The 19,080-nt window shown below is 41.2% G+C and overlaps 1 protein-coding gene across 2 annotated transcripts in view; it reads right to left on the bottom strand.

The window, feature by feature from the left end:
- Positions 1 to 4,444: 4,444 nt before the first annotated feature.
- Positions 4,445 to 19,080, bottom strand: part of EGFL6 (EGF like domain multiple 6) — a 64,691-nt gene continuing 50,055 nt past the window's right edge. Inside the window, exons 9-12 of one of the 2 annotated variants that reach the window (XM_008973947.4) lie at positions 18,875 to 18,955; positions 14,179 to 14,280; positions 10,844 to 11,109; positions 4,445 to 5,126 (exon numbers count right to left, since the gene is read on the bottom strand). In XM_008973947.4, the coding sequence (XP_008972195.1) occupies positions 5,016 to 5,126; positions 10,844 to 11,109; positions 14,179 to 14,280; positions 18,875 to 18,955 (560 nt within the window). In that variant the 3' untranslated portion in view covers positions 4,445 to 5,015. Of the gene's footprint in view, positions 5,127 to 10,843; positions 11,110 to 14,178; positions 14,284 to 18,874; positions 18,956 to 19,080 lie in introns of both variants that reach the window. The other variant, XM_003805687.5, reaches the window with a different exon arrangement.

Genomic DNA, 19,080 nt, shown 5'->3' with positions numbered 1-19,080 from the left:
CAGTGTCATTCAGTACCCATCCTTGCTGTGATAAAGGCCCAAATGTGATCTCAAAATCCTCAACTCAGGGCTTTAGTCAGAATGACATTCAGCCTTAGCAGGCAAAAATGGGGGGACATGTCATTGTTATTTCAGTAGTTAATATTAACTTATGGGGCTGTAGGATGTGAGGACATGGTGCAGGAAGTCAGGGACCCTGAACAGAGGGACTGGCTGGAGCCGCGGCAGAGGAACATAAATTGTGAAGATTTCATGGACATTTATCACTTCCCTAATAATACTCTTATAATTTCTTACACCTGTCTTACTTTGATCTCTTAATCCTGTTATCTTCGTAAGCTGAGGATGTACATCACCTCAGGACCACTATTGTACAAACTGATTGTAAAACATGTGTGTTTGAACAATATGAAATCAGTGCACCTCGAAAAAGAACAGAATAACAGCGATTTTTAGGGAACAAGGGAAGACAACCATAAAGTCTGACTGCCTGCGGGGTCAGGCAGAATAGAGCCATATTTTTCTTCTTGCAGAGAGCCTATAAACAGACGTGCAAGTAGGGAAGATATCGCTGAATTCTTTTCCTAGCAAGGAATATTAATAATTAAGACCTTGGGAAAGGAATGCATTCCTGGGGGGAGGTCTATAAACAGCCGCTCTGAGAGTGTCTGTCTTATGCAGTTGAGATAAGGACTGAAATACGCCCTGGTCTCCTGCAGTACCGTCAGGCTTATTAGGGTGGGGAAAAAAAATCCCGCCATGGTAAATTTGAGGTCAGACTGGTTCTCTGCTCTCAAACCCTGTTTTCTGTTGTTTAAGATGTTTATCAAGGCAATACGTGCACAGCTGAACATAGACCCTTATCAGTAATTCTAATTTTGCCCTTTGCCTTGTGATCTTTGCTTTTGTCCTTGCCCTGTTACCTCAGAAGCATGTGATGTTTCTTCTCCCTTTTGCCCTTTGAAGCACGTGATCTTTGTGACCTGATCCCTGTTCATACACCCCCTCCCCTTTTGAAATCTTTAATAAAAACTTGCTGGTTTTGTGGCTCAGGTGGGCATCATGGTCCTACCGATATGTGATGTCACCCCCAGAGGCCCAGCTGTAAAATTCCTCTCTTTGTACTCTCTCTTTATTTCTCAGACCGACACTTAGGGAAAATAGAACCTATGTTGAAATACTGGGGGTAGGTTCCCCCCATAGGGACATCCTGGTGAATGTTACTTAGTGTGTACAAGCAAACAGCCAAGCACTGCTCAGTGGTAAATAATGTGGGCAGCACTACAGGTTTGTGGAAGGTTGAAGATCATGGTTTTGTTGAAGGCTCAGCCTGCACAGTTGTATAACTTTCTCTAACCATGCTTAGCAGCCTGGAGACACGATGGAGAAAAGAAGGCAGTTGGGTTGATTGAGGGCTCTTCCTGGTGGCAGTGGAAGACACACGAGCCTGGGACTTGAGGGGCATTGACAAGAGTGTCTTTGAAGAGATGATGGGCCTCAGAGTCTAGGCTATGTTTTATTAGAGAGGAAAGTCAAGCCAAGAGGAGGCCAAGAGATAGGAAGAAAATGGAGCTGTCAAGGGAATGGAGGTCTCAAAAAGGCCAAAGAGTAAGTGTAGGGGGAGTAGGATGAGGAGGAAGCCAGAGAGACCAGAGAGTGGGATGTTGGAGTTCAAGAGTTCAGAGGCAATGATCAAGTCCAAGGGGTGGCCATGGTGCAGTGACTGAGGAGGAGGTGATGGTAACTGGGATAGATGAGGTCAAAGGACTCTGAGGCTAGGATCCTGGATTGGTATTTGCATGGATATCGCCATGCTGGTCAATGACAATGGCTAGCCAGGACAGAAGGCTGTAGTACTACTTAACTGCATCTCCAAAGAACAGCAGCTTTCACATTACAGAAATAAGAGGTGGTGAATAAGAGTGGAGTAAGGAGAATGCCACCCTCAACTTTAGACCCTGCCATGTGTGGAATGTGGGAAGATGAGTGGTTTTCATTTGATAAGGCTGCAGGGGGAGAGGTGTCCCTGGGAGAGAGCTCAGTTTCAGCTAAGCTTGAGAAATGCAGGAAGAGCCCTTTAAGCATGAATTAAGATGGAGGGGGATTTGTTTACCAGACAATGGATCATGTGTGATGGGGGTAGAAATAGTGGGGAGAAGTGCCAAGTAGAGTGGGCCCATAACAGAGTGGGGATGAGAGAGGGGGAGATGATGGGTGAGAAGAGGGAGAGTTTGCATGTTGGGTGGTAGCCAGGGGCAACAGATACGGAAGTCATGGCTGAACTAGCTGACTTAAGTTCTGCAAAGGAATCTAAGTATGGTTTAGTGCTGGTGCAGGCTAGAGCTGATACCATAGGCTATTGACTGGAATTCAAAACAATATGTTGCTATTTAAGGATCTAAGAAGTTAGTCCATAAGACTCTCCCAGGAGAGTGATCACTTGGGTCTGCATTGTGCTGTTTGAAATCCTAGATAGGCCAACAGAGGGCTTTTCTCTTAAGAAAATGTCCAGCAGTGACTAGTCTGGGATAGGGGTAGAGACTTCACAAAATCATCAGGGACCCAGGCTTCCTCCAGTTATGTACTTCACAAGGTGAGGGCCTTGCCCTCTTGATCACAAAGTGGTTCATGGACCTTCTGCCTTTACAGCCACATTGCAAGCAGGAAGGAGGAAGGGAAATGCCAAAAGAGGGGTCTGCCAGCTGGAAGCCCCCTTTAATGATCCTTCCTGAAAGCCCCAAGAATGACTTCAGCTTCCATCTCAGGGGCCTCCCCATCTGTAAGAGAGGCTGGGAAATGCAGTCTATTAGTTGATCACATTGCCTACCTCCCCCTGCTAAAAATCTATTTATATGTGGTCATACTGGTAAGGAAAAAGATGAGAATGGATATTGTGTAGGCAACCACGGTCTCTGCTGCAGACTTTAGAGAAACATGAAACTTAACTGAGCTTTGTGCACTGATTTTCTATCCATATGTAGCAGAGTTCCCAGGTCTCCTTATTTCATTTCTGGTTTAACGTTTCTTCCTTTAACCTAAATCACTCGGGCACTGCCTTTCATTGTAAGTTCTCCCCTCCATTGTCCTTTCTTTCTTTTTTTTTTTTTGAGACAGGGTATCACGCTGTGGCCCAGGCTGGAGTGCACTGGTGTGATCACAGCTCACTGCAGCCTCAACCTCCCAGGCTCAGGTGATCCTCCCACTTTAGCCTCCTGGGTAGCTAGGACTACAGGTGCAAACCACCATGCCCTGTTAATTTGTGTAGTTTTTGTAGAGATGGGGTTTTGTCCTGTTGCCCAGGCTGGTCTTGAACTCCTCGGCTCAAGAGATCCACCTACCTCCTCCTCCCAAAGGGAGTTGCTGGGATTACAGGTTTGAGCCACCATACCCGGCCCCATTGTCCTTTCTTCTAAGCCACATTGTGCTCTCAAATGTCCTTGGTCATGGAAGAGACAGGGGGTCTTCTTCAAGTTCTACCACAATATCAGAAATCACCTATATCAGTTAACTTTTGTTGTGTAGCAAACTACCCCAGAATTTTGTGGCTTAAAATAACCATTTTTATTATCTCTTAGGATTCTGTGGGCTGATTTGCCTTAGCTGGGCAGTTTTTCATCTGGTCTCACCAGAAACACTATTTTTGTGGTTTCCATAACTAGCAGTTATCCTAACAGATACAGTTACAGTCCTATATAGATTTTGTATGCCCAGATTCTCTCACACTAGGGATAAACAATGTGGTCCCCACCCCATCTTAAAAGGTTGTGTGTGTTGGTTGTATTAAAGAGAACATTGTTGAAGAAGACTTACTTAGGGTTTAAGTATTTAAAAACCTTCAAGAGTGGGGTTTTAATTTTGTATTAAAATTAAATTTTAAAGATTAGTAAGTGGATCACCTCTCTTTTTTTCCTACCATGGTTCAATGCCTTAATTGCTTTAGGTAACAGAGAGCAAATATCTGGAGAACCTTCTGTTTGGAGGGTGTCTTAGACCTGTTTCTAACCCAGAATCTTAAACAGAATATAAAACCGTCCTCAAGGAATACACTCAAGATTCCTACACAAAGCTCTTCCTGAATTTGGAAGAAAAGAGTAAGACAAAGAAGTCATCCATGTTTCTTTGAGTCCTGCTACCTGCTCATTTAGTTTTAGGTAGTTCTCTGAGGCTTTGAGCTCAACAATATATGCTGGCTGGGTGCGGCGGCTCACTCATGTAATCCCAGCACTTTGGGAAGCTAAGATGGGAGGATCGCTTGAGGCCAGGAGTTCAAGACCAACATGGGCAACATAGCAAGACCTCATTTCTAAAAAATAAAAAACAAACAAAACCCCAATATATGTGAATCTGCTTTGCAGTTATAAGGCCTAATAAAGCAGTCATATTTTCCCATAATAGAAAGTACCTTTAAAGAATATGAAGTAATAGTGAAAAGATAAAAACTACATTTTTCAGAAAAGCAAATAATCATTTACATAAGTAAACACAGAATCAAGAACATATTTTCTTACCTAGAAAAATTAAACCATGACACAAGATGATGATTTTGATATTATTATTACAAAGAATTTAAATATACAAGTTTGGCTATGAAAGACCCAGCTAAGCCACTTAGGCAAAAGTCTATCTTTGATGTCATAGTTTCCAAGAAGTATCATAAGAGTCAAACAGTTAAACATTTCTCTGTGCTTTTTTTTCTATTTTCTAGAAATGTTGTAGAGAGAAGCTCATCAACTTACTTATACAAATCAGATATACTGAGGAGGGGAGATAAACTGACATTTCCATATTTTATAATATAATGTGGAAAGATTCAGAAATGACTGAGAAGATACAGTGATACGATATTTAAAGCAAATATTGGCATATCTTATACAAGAAAGGCATCTTACAATAATATTTCTGTTGGTACATTACAATTTTTCAGCTAGTAATTCTAAAATGCCAGAGGTCCTATGATGCAATATCAAAAAAACCAGGGAACTGACATACAAAGTCAAATATAAAGATAGTAACATTCAGTCATCCACAGATAAAAGGCTATCTGGACATAAGCCTGAAACAAGCAAGACGCCATCCACTGCGATTTCGCCGGTTTTGCCCTTGCCACGTTCTGCTTCAAAAATGATCTAATAATGGAGAGAGAATAAAAAAATTACTCCAAACTGTTCAAAACAATGATATAATCAAGCTATTTAATAGCTATTAACTCGTGTCCCTATTTCATAGAAACCGGCTTCGACATTGAATATACTGTAATAGATTATTTTTTAGATGCCAGGTGTCTGCGCTGAGAGAACTACATTTGGTGAAAACAAGGTCATAGCAAAGCCCACATAGATTCTGAAAAACGCCATAAAGCTGAGAAGAATAAGATTTAAAAGGAAATTTTGGAATTCACATTTAAAGAAAAGCAAAACAAAAAATAAAATATGGTTTTCTTTACAAAAACCAAGTGAGAAGAAATTTGATATTCCCCTTGAACATCTAATAAAAAACTATATAGTCAAGGCCGGGCACGGTGGCTCACACCTGTAATCCCAGCACTTTGGGAGGCCGAGGCGGGTGGATCACGAGGTCAGGAGATCAAGATCATCCTGGCTAACACACAGTGAAACCCCGTCTCTACTAAAAATACAAACAAATTAGCCGGGCGTGGTGGCGGGCGCCTGTAGTCCCAGCTACTTCGGAGGCTGAGGCAGGAGAATGGCGTGAACCCAGGAGGCGGAGCTTGCAGTGAGCCGAGATCACGTCACTGCACTCCAGCCTGGGCGACAGAGTGAGACTCTGCCTCAAAAAAAAAAAAAAAAAAAAAAAAAAAACCAAAAAACAAAACTATATAGTCAAAGATATATTTAGATTTTGGTAGTTTATAAGAGTGTAATTATTATTATTTTTTTTTTTTTTGAGACGGAGTCTCACTCTGTTGCTGGGATTACAGGCCTGAGCCACCGTGCCCGGCCTAATTATTTTTCTTAAAATATTGGTTAATGTATTTGGAGATTATCTGGAATGTTGTTTTCATGTGTTGAAAATATTTCATAATATGCTATAATCACTTTTGTCTAATAAATTTATTAGTAATCAAAAGAGAAACAAACTTCTTTATAGTTTAGAAATTTCTATATAGAGAGAACAGAGGATGAATACTAAAAAAATTATCTTCAAATTGGACACAAAATGACAGGGGACTCATTTAACAAAATTAAGGATATACAGTGACTATTTTATATTCATTCATTTATCCAAACATGTTTTCAAATAAATATAATTAAAATCAATATTTGCTGAATGAAGGTTTTGTTTTATTTATTTATATTTATATTTATTTTTTGTGAGACGGAGTCTTGCTCTGTCACCCAGGCTGGAATGCAGTGGCACAATCTCAGCTCACTGCAACCTCTGCCTTCCAGGCTCAAGTGATTCTTGTACCTCAGCCTCTGAGTAGCTGGGATTACAGACATGTGCCACCACGCCCAGCTAATTTTTTAAATTTTTTAAATTTTTAGTACAGGGTTTCACCATGTTGGCCAAGCTAGTCTCGAATTCCTGGCCCCAAGTGATCCACCCACCTAGGCCTCCCAAAGTGCTGGAATTACAGGCATGAGCCACTGCGCCCGGCCTGAATGAATGTTTCTTCAATATTGTAATTTTTTTAAAAAAAATAGTTCATGTTAATTTTATAATCAGATAAAACACTAGAAATATTTGTTAAATTCAATAATTATGAAAATAATAATAGCTACAATTTATGGAGCACCTATCCAGTAACATTCACTCTAAAGAGAAGTATGTCTCCCATGCCTCCCATAAAGAGCAGACTAGGCCTAGAGGGTTTCTACAATCTTCAATATCCGAAATAAGCAGATTTAGAGGACAACAAAATGATCCTGATTCAAAGATGACTAAAGTTACCCTGGAACAAACATAGAGGGAAAAGAATATTTCATTTGGAACATGGTATTCTTTAAAATAACATGCACATATAGCCTATCAAAATGAAATTCAACAATAGCCTACGTATACTGCAGTTACAGATAAATAAAAATATACATTCATGTGCAAAGTAAAATGTGAAATATAAAAGCACTCATGTTACTGTAGTATGATTATGAATCTTTTCTTATTTTCAAAAAAGTAATTTCCTTTTGTCATTTCTAAACTTTTTAAGCTCAAACTTATATAAATTCAAACTTGTATAAATTGGCATTTTAAAGAAAGACCCTTTAAGAATCATGCTCACAACAATGCCATCATGCAATTATTCACTATCCCCAGCACCATCTCTTTTTTGCTTAATAAAGAATCACAGAATAGTCTTCAGAAATGAAGCAACTTTAGGCTTGCTGTCATCACCATATCCAGTTTTCTCTGGCTCTCCAAAGAGGAGAAACCTCAGGGAACAAATGGAGATGACAAGGGTCTATGACTGCTCAGTACCTGGGCTGCTCTCTTTTGCTCTCAATCTGAGTGCATTTTCTTGAGAACTATTGGAAACAAGTTATTACTAAGCAGCCAGTGATAGCACAACTGGGTATAGAAGTTTCTTTTTCCTCTAGTCTCAGGAGGGAACTGCTTTCAGAAAGATGTTCCTTTTGCACCCAAAGGAACTTTTTTTAAAAAGTAGGGGTGAGCCAAACAGCAGACCCCTCACAGCAGCTGCAATGGGTGGGATAATGAGGGTGGCTATGTCAACATCTTGGCATATGGTGGCTTTTCCAACACTAAGACCCCTGACTGATAACCACTGGATAACTAGAAATAAATGTCCGGATAATTAATTGACATACTAATTTTGTGTTTTTCACTATATTTTTACCTCCTCTATCCCCCCCAAAATTAGGCAGGATTTTAATGTTCTTTTTTATCAAGGAGATTTGGGATATAACAATCAAAAGCAGACTTTTCTGGAAGATGGTCCCTTTCCTGACGTTTGTTACCCACAAGCTTAACTTTCTGAGACTGTGGCTGAAGTTAGAAGGTTAAAAGGAGAAGTGGTGAGGGGAGCCATGAGATTCTCCAGGACTAGGATGCTATACCACTGCATCTCCCTGGCAGAGCCCTGGGCAGAAAATGGTTGCCTGATGTTCCTATTGAGGCTAGATTCTCAGCAACAAGATTCCAACCCCAGTAAAGGTTTCTGTGTCTGGGCCTGGCATGGAAGTTGAAGAGATGAGTGACTTCAAGGGCCACGTAGGTGCAGAAGATATGGGTATCCATGGCCCCCATGATGAAGTAAAGATGTGTTGCCCCCTTCTTAATGTCTGGACCATTTTTAGCCTTTCAAAAGCACAGGCTACCCTAGGGAGGGGGCCCCTATTCCAACCCTGAATGAGGAAATAGCCAAGATTAAATTTCCCCCCCAGCCTAATGGGATGGGGCTTTGGATTCAGAAATAGTTTGATTTCGAGAAAGCAATGTGACTTATCTTGTATGCCCAAGTTTATGCAGCAAGAGTCACATATGTTACAAATGTCCACAGCCAATATGACATTGCTAAACTGGAATATATTCTTTAGTCTGGATTAGTCAGCTTCCTTACCCTTCAATATCCCCCCATCAAGATTTCCCCTAGAACTAAAGAATTCAAGGAACAGATGCCTGGGTCTGAGAATGCCTCTTATGAAAGCACTGCTGTGTTCCAGTGTGATTGCCGGCCAGGCTCTTTGGGGGCATGTCTACAGAAATGTGCATTTAAAAAAAAAATCACTGTTTTGCTAGTATACCCTCCCTGCAAGCTACCATGTTATATTAAAAATATTCTCCATCACATGAATTCAGTCAACATGAAAGTAACTATGAATGCTGTGCAGAGGCATGTTTCAATTCTCCAGCAGGGGATATCATCCATATATAGCATGGCTCAGTGCCACAGTCCCCAAACCATGCTGCAAACACAACAAGAAAATACGTGGATTGGATTTGTATTGATTTAAATGTACTGCTATAAGAATAAACTCAAATTAATGCATGTGTCATTCCTAAACAAGCACTGGCTGCTTTTACCTCAGAGGGGAAGAGTGGTTAGGAAATTCATTAACTGGTACCCAACATGTACTTTTATTTATAGTCATGTCTCATGACATATTTTAAATAAGATGTTCTGCTTTAATTAAACTATGACATGTAAATGAAAAGATGTTAAATTTGCATTAGTCATCTTTCACAAGCAAAGTATAAATGGAATCCCAATACATGGATCTACTAATTGCTCTTCCTATTATCACCACTTAATGTACCTTTTTCTAGCTTTCACCCTTTTTCCTTCCCACCTTGACCAAACTTTTCATTTGTTTGTTTTTTCGGGTTTTTTTTGAGATAGAGTTTCACTCTTGTTGCCCAGGCTTGAGTGCAATGGCACGATCTCGGCTCACTGCAACCTCCGCCTCCCGGGTTAAAGCAATTCTCCTGACTCGGCCTCCTGAGTAGCTGGGATTACAGGCTTGCACACCTGGCTAATTTTGTATTTTTAGTAGAGATGGGGTTTCTCCATGTTGGTCAGGCTGGTCTTGAACTCCCAACCTCAGGTGATCTGCCTGTCTCGGCCTCCCAAAGTGTTGGGATTACAGGCGTGAGTCACCTCGTCTGGCCTACCTTGACCAAACTCTTTATAACGTCCACAGTGGCTGCCTTCAGGCTCTGATCCCTTCTCTTTTCATCTTTCTGAAGTGTGACCTTCGACCCTTCCCCTCCAAAGAAAGAACTCTTGCAAAGGTCACTAGCCACCTCCTGATGGGTCAAACTGAATAGACTCTTTGCCATTTTTATTCTGCTTGTTCTTTCTCAGGGTTTCATCCACTTGACCAACTTCCTCTTAAAACTCTGTTTCCTTTTCCTTTATTAAACCCACTGTGCAATAAAAGATTAACTCAGTAGGTCTGGGTTGTCCAAACCATACACATTCCAAAGAAAGGTTTGGCCCTTGACTGGTTCTTAGGAGATAACCTCTAAGCCCTTGTAATACCCTCTTTGATTAAGAGTGCCTTTGTTTACCTGAGGCCTTGGGCCATGCCAGATAGTTTATGGTAACAATGTGACTTATGGTGGGGGCCTTGAGTCACATGGTATCAACTTGACCACTAGAGAGGCTGGAGACTAGATAACTAAAGTCAGCTATGCAGGTGATCACATGGGCAGACTGACCCCCAACAAAAACCTTGGACATGAAAGTTTGGGTGAGCTTCCCTGGTGGGCAATACTTTGTAAGTGTCATCATGCTTGGTTGCTGGGAGAATTAATAGCTGCCCATATGACTCTACTGAGAGACAAAAACTGCAAGCCTCTGCCTGGTCTCTCCTGGATTCTGCCCTACGTGTCTTTTCCCTCTACTGATTTTAATCTATACAAACTGTACTTGTGAATATAACAGCTTTTCTGACTTCTGTGTGAGTCCTTTTATGGAATCACTGAACCTAAGGGTGGTCCTGGGGACACTGACAATAGCCACTCTCTCAGTTCCGTTTAAAAAAATATTTAAAAAAAATCACCTTCTAGCTGCCATTAATTGTAGTAAGTTCTGGGCATAGAATGAATGAGCATGACATTCTTTTACATAGTACGGAATGTATAGCATGTATAGCCTGATTTGGAAGGACGTTGGTGAGAGGAGCCTGACAAACAGGTTATTTCCATAGAACGTGATATGCATACGCCAGATAAGTATCCATGAGTTGTGCCGATTAATCACCTTGCCTATTCAGCTCCAGAACGTATTCTTTAAGTGTAGGGAAAAAGTCTTATCGTTGTATCCTTAATGCCTACATACTTCAGTAAATGTTTTGTTTCATTTGTTAAATCATTGCAAAAGAATGCAAATATTGAGTTTAATCATTTTTTTCCCACTTACGCTTTTGGTAGCATCAGTTCCTTGATACAACTGAATTTTCCCTGTCTTCCACTTTTCATCCTCACTCGTGGTCTTCTCCCATGCCAGGGCATTGTTACTGTTTTTCACAAACACTCGAAGTTTCCCGACTTTGTCTCCGGCCAGCCGGTAATCAAAGAGCAAACAGAAGTTGCTTTGGGGTTGCAGGTCAGGTAGGAGAAGTTTCAATCGGCCAATGTCTTTCTTGTGACCTGCCAAGGCTGGAACTGCCATATAGAAGCCAATAGCTTTAAGAGAAGGGAAAAATGCACAATTAATGAGGCAATTGTAAGGAGTTTGGCTTTAATGTATAAAAAAAGCTATAAAAAGTAAACAATAGTCTCCTATAGGGAAAGCTGAAGTCCTTTTCATTTTGAACATAGGAATAAAAGTTTCATGCTAAAATGGATTTTAGGGATCACACAATTGAAATCTTTTGTTATATAGACAAATTGATGGTCAGAGAAACCGAGGAATTTTTTGCATACACAAAGCATACACAAAGATATGGGGTAAGAATCTAATTAAATGATCCTTTAGCACTGCAGGTAATCTGCAGTTGATGGAGAACTTGTGTTCCATAATTTCATTTCCATTTTGGTGACTTGAAACTTAGAATGCACTTCCCCACTGAGTCAATGACATGTAAGATGATCAGCTCCTTAAATGGGTCCAGAGTGTGGTGTTTAATCCAAAACACACCTGCACCTGTACTAGTGGTTTCATGGAGCTCAACTACCATGTGTAACATATCACTCCAATTTCTGATTTAGGATGACAGGAACACTCTCCTTCAAATCCTGCAAATCTTCTAAGTATCTTTTAACCTGTGGTGTAGTGGACTTTTGCTCATATCCAATCTTCAGGTTGTGGCTTTGATGAACTTGGGCAAAAACTCTCAAAGAGTAGGGTATGAAGAAGTTGATAAGAAGGAAAAATTTCTATAGAAGCCAGGAAGAAGACATTGGGGAACGGGTGGTCTTCTGCTACTGCAAGTCGGAGATACTTGCAGGACCCAGGCTGACATTGCCTTAGTTTTCAATGCATCCAGAATCTGGTCTTCTTCCCCAGCTAGTAGGGTATCCAGATTTAGCAAATAAAAATATAGGATGCCCAGTGGAGTTTGAATTTCAGATAAAGTACATGTCCAAGACATACTAAAAAGTATTAATTGCCTGTCTGAAATATAGCCATCCTATATTTCATCTGGCACCTCTTTCAGCTACGCTTTCTGTCACCTACTGTGGCAGGTTTCCCTTTCTCTCCCAGATAAAGTCCGCTTTGAGCTGTCTTTGTGGTTTTATCCCTCTAATAATGCTAACTCATTCATGTCTCTTTTCTTTTTTTTTTTCTTTTTTGAGGCAGGGTCTCACTCTGTCACCCAGGCTGGAGTGCAGGGGTGCCATCATAGCTCACTATAGCCTCAAATGCCTGGGCCCAAGTGATCCTTCCACTTCAGCCTCCTGAATAGCTGGGATCACAGGTGTATGCCACCACACCTGGCTAATTTTTTTCTTTTTCATTTTTTTGTGTTTTATTTTTTATTTATTTATTTTTTTGGAGATGGAGTCTTGTTCTGTCGCCCAGGCTGGAGTGCAATAGTGCGATCTCAGCTCACTGCAACCTCCGCCTCCCGGGTTCAAGCGATTCTCCTGCCTCAGCCTCCCAAGTAGCTGGGATTACAGGCACACACCACCACGCCCGGCTAATTTTTGTATATTTAGTAGAGACAGGGTTTCACCATGTTAGCCAGGCTGGTCTTGAACTCCTGACCTCAGGTAATCCACCTGCCTCGGCTTCCCAAAGTGCTCCCAAAGTGCTGGGATTACATACATGAGCCACCGCACCCAGCCTATTTTTTTTCAATTTTTTGTAGCGATGGGATCCCCCAATGTTGCCCAGGCTGGTCTCAAACTCCTGGGCTCGAGTAATCCTCCCACCTTGGCCATGTTTATTTTTCATATTTAGCTGTACAGAGGGAATGAAAAGCTCACCTAGAAATCCAATGGAGGTGCAGGAGGAGCAGGGGTATGATTTGAATGATGCAGAAGCTGAGAACCCTGGGGTTATTTGTGAATTGAGTGTTTGTAAATAGGGAACTTCCCTCAGACAGAAGACTCAACTTAAGACTTAACATAACCTTATATGAGCTGTGGAGGTCCTGGAATAACCTATGGGCTCCCAATATGATATAGCTCTGGTAGACATAAATTTAGAGATGCCATTATGGAAGAAAAGAGAAACTCAGTTAGTTATCAACAAGATAGCTTTTCCAATGATATGATGTTTTCAGCCTGGTTAAATTTGCCCTTTGCTTACACTGAATCTTTAGTAAAAGTCCCATTCACACAACTGCTGTGTGAGATGTAACCCCTCTCCCCTAACCCCAAGTTCAAAAAGGAATTCTTGTTAGGGGATATCTAGGTTTTCTGATTGCATGTGAGGGCATGAAAGGAAAGATGTTGGAGAGGAATTGGTCTAGAGGAAGGATCTAAAAGAAAGATCTTTTAACTGAGGGCTGAGCCTATACATCCCCAAAGAAATAATTTGATTGATAAGTAACTGGAGTCCTTGAAGGTGTAACAGTTGTCTTTAATTATATAGTCAGTCTTCAGGAGACAGAGATTCAATTTGTGCTCTAAATGGGATCTGCAAGACAAACACTAAGGGGATAGTTAGGGTCCGTCAATAGTGTTTAAGTAGGCAATGGGAAGAGTGGGAAATCCGCAGCTCACAGATAAGATTGAGAAAAATTCAAGGACAGGTGGCTCAAAAGAAATCCTCAAGCAACAAACAGAAGGGAAAGCTCAGTTCAGGAGTTCAGGTCATTGACTTGATGTTCATTATGGTTTTCATGCTTTGAGGGGCCACTCTACTAAAACACCAGGTTTAGGTGGAGGTTATATTTCCTTTCAAGATTTATTTCCCCCATGAAAACAAAACAAAAAACAAAAACTACAAGATGCCATGGCTGGTAAACTGGGAAGAAGAAACCATTTCTTTCTACCTTTTCCCTAACTCTCCCAAACTTTATACAAATCTCAACATCTCTCCCTCAGCAGCAGGAGAGTGAATATGGAAGAGGTTTGCTCCCATATCCTTTGTGGTGGCAGGTGTGTGGGAGACGGATTAAGCAGGAGAATATATGCTGGACCAAGTTAGTCATCTATCAAGGGAGAGCTCAGAAGGTCTAAAAGTTTCCAAAAATGACAAACAACCCTGCTCTGATGAGTAATGGGAATAACAACCCATCACTCATGGAGGGCTTTCTATCCCTTCACCATATTGCAGAACATGAAACTGTCAAATATAAATACCATTATCTCGATCAGCAGGATTCCAGTCAAAATCATCTTCTCTATCCTGTTTCCAGTCACAGATCCCATGATTGAAGCTGCAGTCAACCGAGATATTTAAATCTGCTAAAAAGAAAGAACATATTTCATAACCCCTAAAAGCATTAGGAAGATGTCTAACATTTGGGGCTTTGGAAGGCAATACCTTGTTTTCAGTCGCACAGAGTACAGATCATGACATACCCTGTTTTGAGTTATGTCTGTGAAGCCATTCTGAACAAATTCAGTTGTGATCTTAAAAAAACAAAAAGCTTTGGGAGGCTGAGGTAGGTGGATCACGAGGTCAGGAGTTCAAGACCAGCCTGGCCAACATGGTGAAACTCCGTCTCTACTAAAAATACAAAAATTAGCTGGGCATGGTGGCAGACACCTGTAATCCCAGCTACTCGGGAGGCTGAGGCAGGAGAATCACCCAGGAGGTGGAGGTTGTAGTGAGCCAAGATCACATCATTGCACTCCAGCCTGGGTGACAGGGTGAGACTCTGTCTCAAAAAAAAAAAAAAAAAAAAACCCAAAATAAAACAAAAACCCTATTTAAAAAAAAAAAAATAATAAGTAATGGGCGAGAACCCCATGCACAAAGAGAAACAGAATATAAGCAATTGTTTATCGAATTCAGGCCAGAAAATAAAATATCTCCTACCCAAATAAACCAGTGAAGACCTTGCCGGAACTTTCTACTTTCTTTTTCTTTTTTCTTTTTCTTTTTTTTTGAGACAGGGTCTTGCTCTGTCACTCAGGCTGGAGTGTAGTGGCACAAACACAGCTCACTACAGCCTCTACCTCCTAGGCTCAAGTGATCCTCCCACTTCAGCTTCCCGAGTAGCTGGGACTATGGACACATGCTACCATGCCAGCTAATTTTTAAATTTTTTTTTTTTGTACAGATGGGGGTCTCATTGTGTTGCCCAGGCTGGTCTTGAACTCCTGGGCTCAAACGATCCACCTGCCTTAGCCTCCCAAAATGCTGGTATTCCAGGTGTGAGCCACCGTGCCTGGCCTCTAAACTGTTAATGACTGCCTTGTTTAGATGTGTCAGAGAAATATAGGAGTTCATTCAGCTAGTTTTAAGTTTTGAACCAGTGCCTGTGGTTACTTTTATGTAGATCCTGGCCCACTGTCTGTTTTATAAAGTTTTATTGAAACACACTATGCCCATTCATTCACATAACATCAATGACTGCATCTGAGCTACAATGACGGAGTTGAATAGTTGTGAAAGTAGTTTATGGCCCACAAAGCTTAAAATATGTACTATGTAGCCCTTTATAGAAAAAAGTTGGCTGACCTCTGATGTAGATAAATACCACTGGGAAAGGGCGGGGGTGAAGAATGAGATATTTTTTATTTATAACTAAGGCTAGCCTCTGGCTCTGATTTTGGGGCTTTATATGTTTTAATGCTGGGGAAGAAAGGAATGGTAAGGAAAGGGAATAGGGTAAAAAGAAACACAGCAGCAGCTGATTCTTGACTCATTTTGATTTGCCAAATATTTTATATCATTTGATTAGGTTGTTTAAAAAAAGTCTAGCATCAGACTCATTTTCAGGAAACTAAAACTAAGGCTCAAGTTCTGCTGACACTGAATGCTGGAGTTGGACCTGAATCCCAAATCAGACTGCAATCCAGGACCTTCCATCTTGCACATATCCTAAGTGAGCACATACGGTCCCTTTCCTCACTTTCCTTTCTTCTTAACTCCCTATTTTTTCTCTGTGCAGCAAATATATTTTCTTTCTAGTCCCAGTTTTAAAAGTAAAAGATGCCAGGTAATACTTGCTTCCAGTCTTCAGTATTCTTCAATGAGTGCTAATACTAGTTAGATAGTTGATGTTATTATCCCACAAATAGTGGAATATCAGCTTTTCAGTTGGTTTACAATTGTGGTGGAATGTTTCTCCCAAACTCTTCCCCTTCCTCCACATGGGGAAAGCGAGTGTGTAAATTGGGATGATGGAATAGTATATAGCAAACTATTCCATACAGAGATAAAACTCAAGGCTTTGGTCTCACAGGCACATTCTTTCATTTGTATAGCACTTCATGGTTTGGAAAGTGCTTTCACATATATTCTCTGGTTTAATCCACACCTGCCTTGAAGCAGATGCTGTTGGTGCCACACAAATATCTGTCAGTACTTATATTCTCTTGCAGGCATTTGGCTTTCTACTGGAAACACTCACAGCTCTCTGTGTGAGGGTGTTCTCTGGCTGGAGCATTCTTGGCCCAACCAGGTGAGCTAGAATGCTGGGAAGTTATTTTCCCAGGGACAGCCCTCAACCAGTGATGGACAGGAGTTGTTGGATAGATACCTCCATTTCCTTGCCTTTGGAAAGGACCACTAAGTGCTGGAATTGAATGTGGACTAAAGTCAGTTTGGAATTCAGGCTTCCCCTGTCTTGTCGAGGGTCCAAGTGGGATTGAGATCAAGTTGCCCCAGTGGTGCCCTTCCTTGCTTTCATGCCAGGCCAGGAGCACCAAGGAATCAGCACCCTCCTGGGAGCAGCCTTCAATCAATGCCAGATGGGAGTTGGTATATATATGCCCCAGCCTCCTTACTCCTTCAGTAGGATAATTATGAGCCATGTGTTCTACACTGGCTTCTGGAGTTCCCCAATGGGATTGAGCTCCAGTTGCCCACAGTGGAAACTTGCCTGATAACATACCCATTATTGCCTCCTTGTCTCCCCATCTCACTTATGTACACCCCCAACCACCATTTCCTGGGATCATCTTCCACATAAACCACTTGCACACAAATTCTTATCTTGGGGTCTATTTCTGGGGAACCCAGCCTAAGACAGCACCTAAGAGATGAATATTGCTCTTATTCCAATTTTATGTATGAAAGCAAGGAGGCACTGCAAATCCAAGTGACTTGTCCAAGGCAAACAACCAGTGGAAGAGTTGCAGTATGCATCTGAATCTCCGATTGGGACTGAGCTTTCCAAGACAACTTACTCAAGGACTGTTGAAATTACAGGGTCATATGGTCATGTGCAAAATTTTAACCTTTCTGTGTTTCATTAGGAATCATGGAATAGAAAGTAAACTAAGAAATCTGGTGGTTTGGGGATCCAAAGAGGAGTCAACGGATTCCTTCATGTCACTTATCAAGGGTAGACAGAGCTTGGGCAGAACTTGTGAGCACCTGGAGAACGTAGCTTACCCCCTGTACAATGAAACATTTTCTTTCTAACCAGGAAAATGGGCAATAAGTTGTCTAATGCAGAGAAACAAAAACATAGAATACTTAGGAGAAATATGGAAGAAAACAAAATGCCTGTAGGAGTTGGGTCATAGGTTACTAGGCTTTGAAGAGTTTTAGTAGAAGCTTCTCAGATACAATTTGGAGGACTGAATTAGAGAGGTACATTTTTTTTGCGGTAGAGATGGTCCTGTAAACCAAAGTGATAGAACTGGGCAATGCACTCACGGGGTAAACACAAAAGGGAATCAATTAGCACAAGGTTATGCTAATCTTTTACTTACCACATGTATAGTGGTAAGTAAAAGGAAGTTTGAAAAGGAAAAGGTTATGCTAATCTTTTACTTACCACATGTGTAGTGGTAAGTGAAAGAAACTTTGAAAAGGAAAGAGATGATCAAGGCATTCATACTTATACCAAGTGAAAGGGATAAATATATAAATGGGCTTTTCCCTGAGGTCTGTGTAATTTGTCATGAGTGGTGAATGTTCTAAATAAACCAAGAGGAATTAGGGATCATGCCTAAGAAACTCCAGATTATGAGGCTTTGGTGGAATGATCGCAAAAATGGTCCTGATTTTTATCCCTCTCTGTATCCACACTCTTTGTATGACTTCACAGCTCCTTCCACAACCTTGAAGTCTACGCTGGCCTTGTGACTTGGCTTGGCCAATAGAATATGGCAGAAGTGATGTTGTGCCATTTCTGGGCCTAGACCTCAAAATATCTTGTGTGCTGCTGCTCTCTTTCCTGAAACCCTGCTGTTGCCTCATGAGAAACAGTTTGGACTAGCCTGCTGGAGGATGAGAGACCACATGGAGCAGAGCTGAGTGAGTCCAATCCTCCCAACTGAGGCCTCAGGCATGTAAGAAAGCACAGCCAAGATCAGCAAAATCACGAAGCAGGCCCACAACTGACTGTATGTGGACACATGAGTGAGCCCACCCAGCCTAGCTCAGGGCAGCAGAACCGTCCAGCCAACCCATAGACTCATAAGCAAAAATAAATATTTACTGCTGTAGGCCACTGAGGGCTTGTGGTTGTTTGTTACACAGCATTATTATGGCAATAGGTAACTGATACAGGCACTTTGGGCCAAATTTAGTACATGAGGACTTTCAGGTTGTGGGTCCTCAGGCAGTAGAGTTGAAGAAAATATGTAAGTTTCTCCCATCTCCATATATACAGTCTGCTTCAACCATTCACTCTCAGCATCAGGTGGGAGTGGTGGGGAGAAGAGAATAGCCTTACTATATTTCAATCATTAGTACCAGTCACACAAGGACCTACTATTTTAATACTGGCACTGTGTGTGTGATGTAATGATTTTTCCCTTGGGGGTTTACGAATGAAGCAGGGATTCATAAACAATCATTTCACTGTGTGAAGAAATGAAAACGACCAGGACAACGTGAAAGAGCATACACTTGGGAGAAAGAATTATTTACCTTTATGTTCCAGTTTGGAAGTTAGTGCTTTCCTTTGGACCAGAACCAGGCCGAATTCACCTGCTTCATTCACCTTAGGGACTAATAAAGAACACTTGGTCAGTTAAGAAAAAAACCTTAAAGCCCACATGCTCAGAAGGTATCAATCAAATGACCAAACAAAGAAGGTTAGATCATGTATTCTAATTACAGAATATATTAGAGCA

This window comes from Pan paniscus, chromosome X (assembly GCF_029289425.2).
Source record: "Pan paniscus chromosome X, NHGRI_mPanPan1-v2.0_pri, whole genome shotgun sequence".
Taxonomy (NCBI): domain Eukaryota; kingdom Metazoa; phylum Chordata; class Mammalia; order Primates; family Hominidae; genus Pan; species Pan paniscus.
This window is presented reverse-complemented; position numbering and strand designations above follow the sequence as displayed.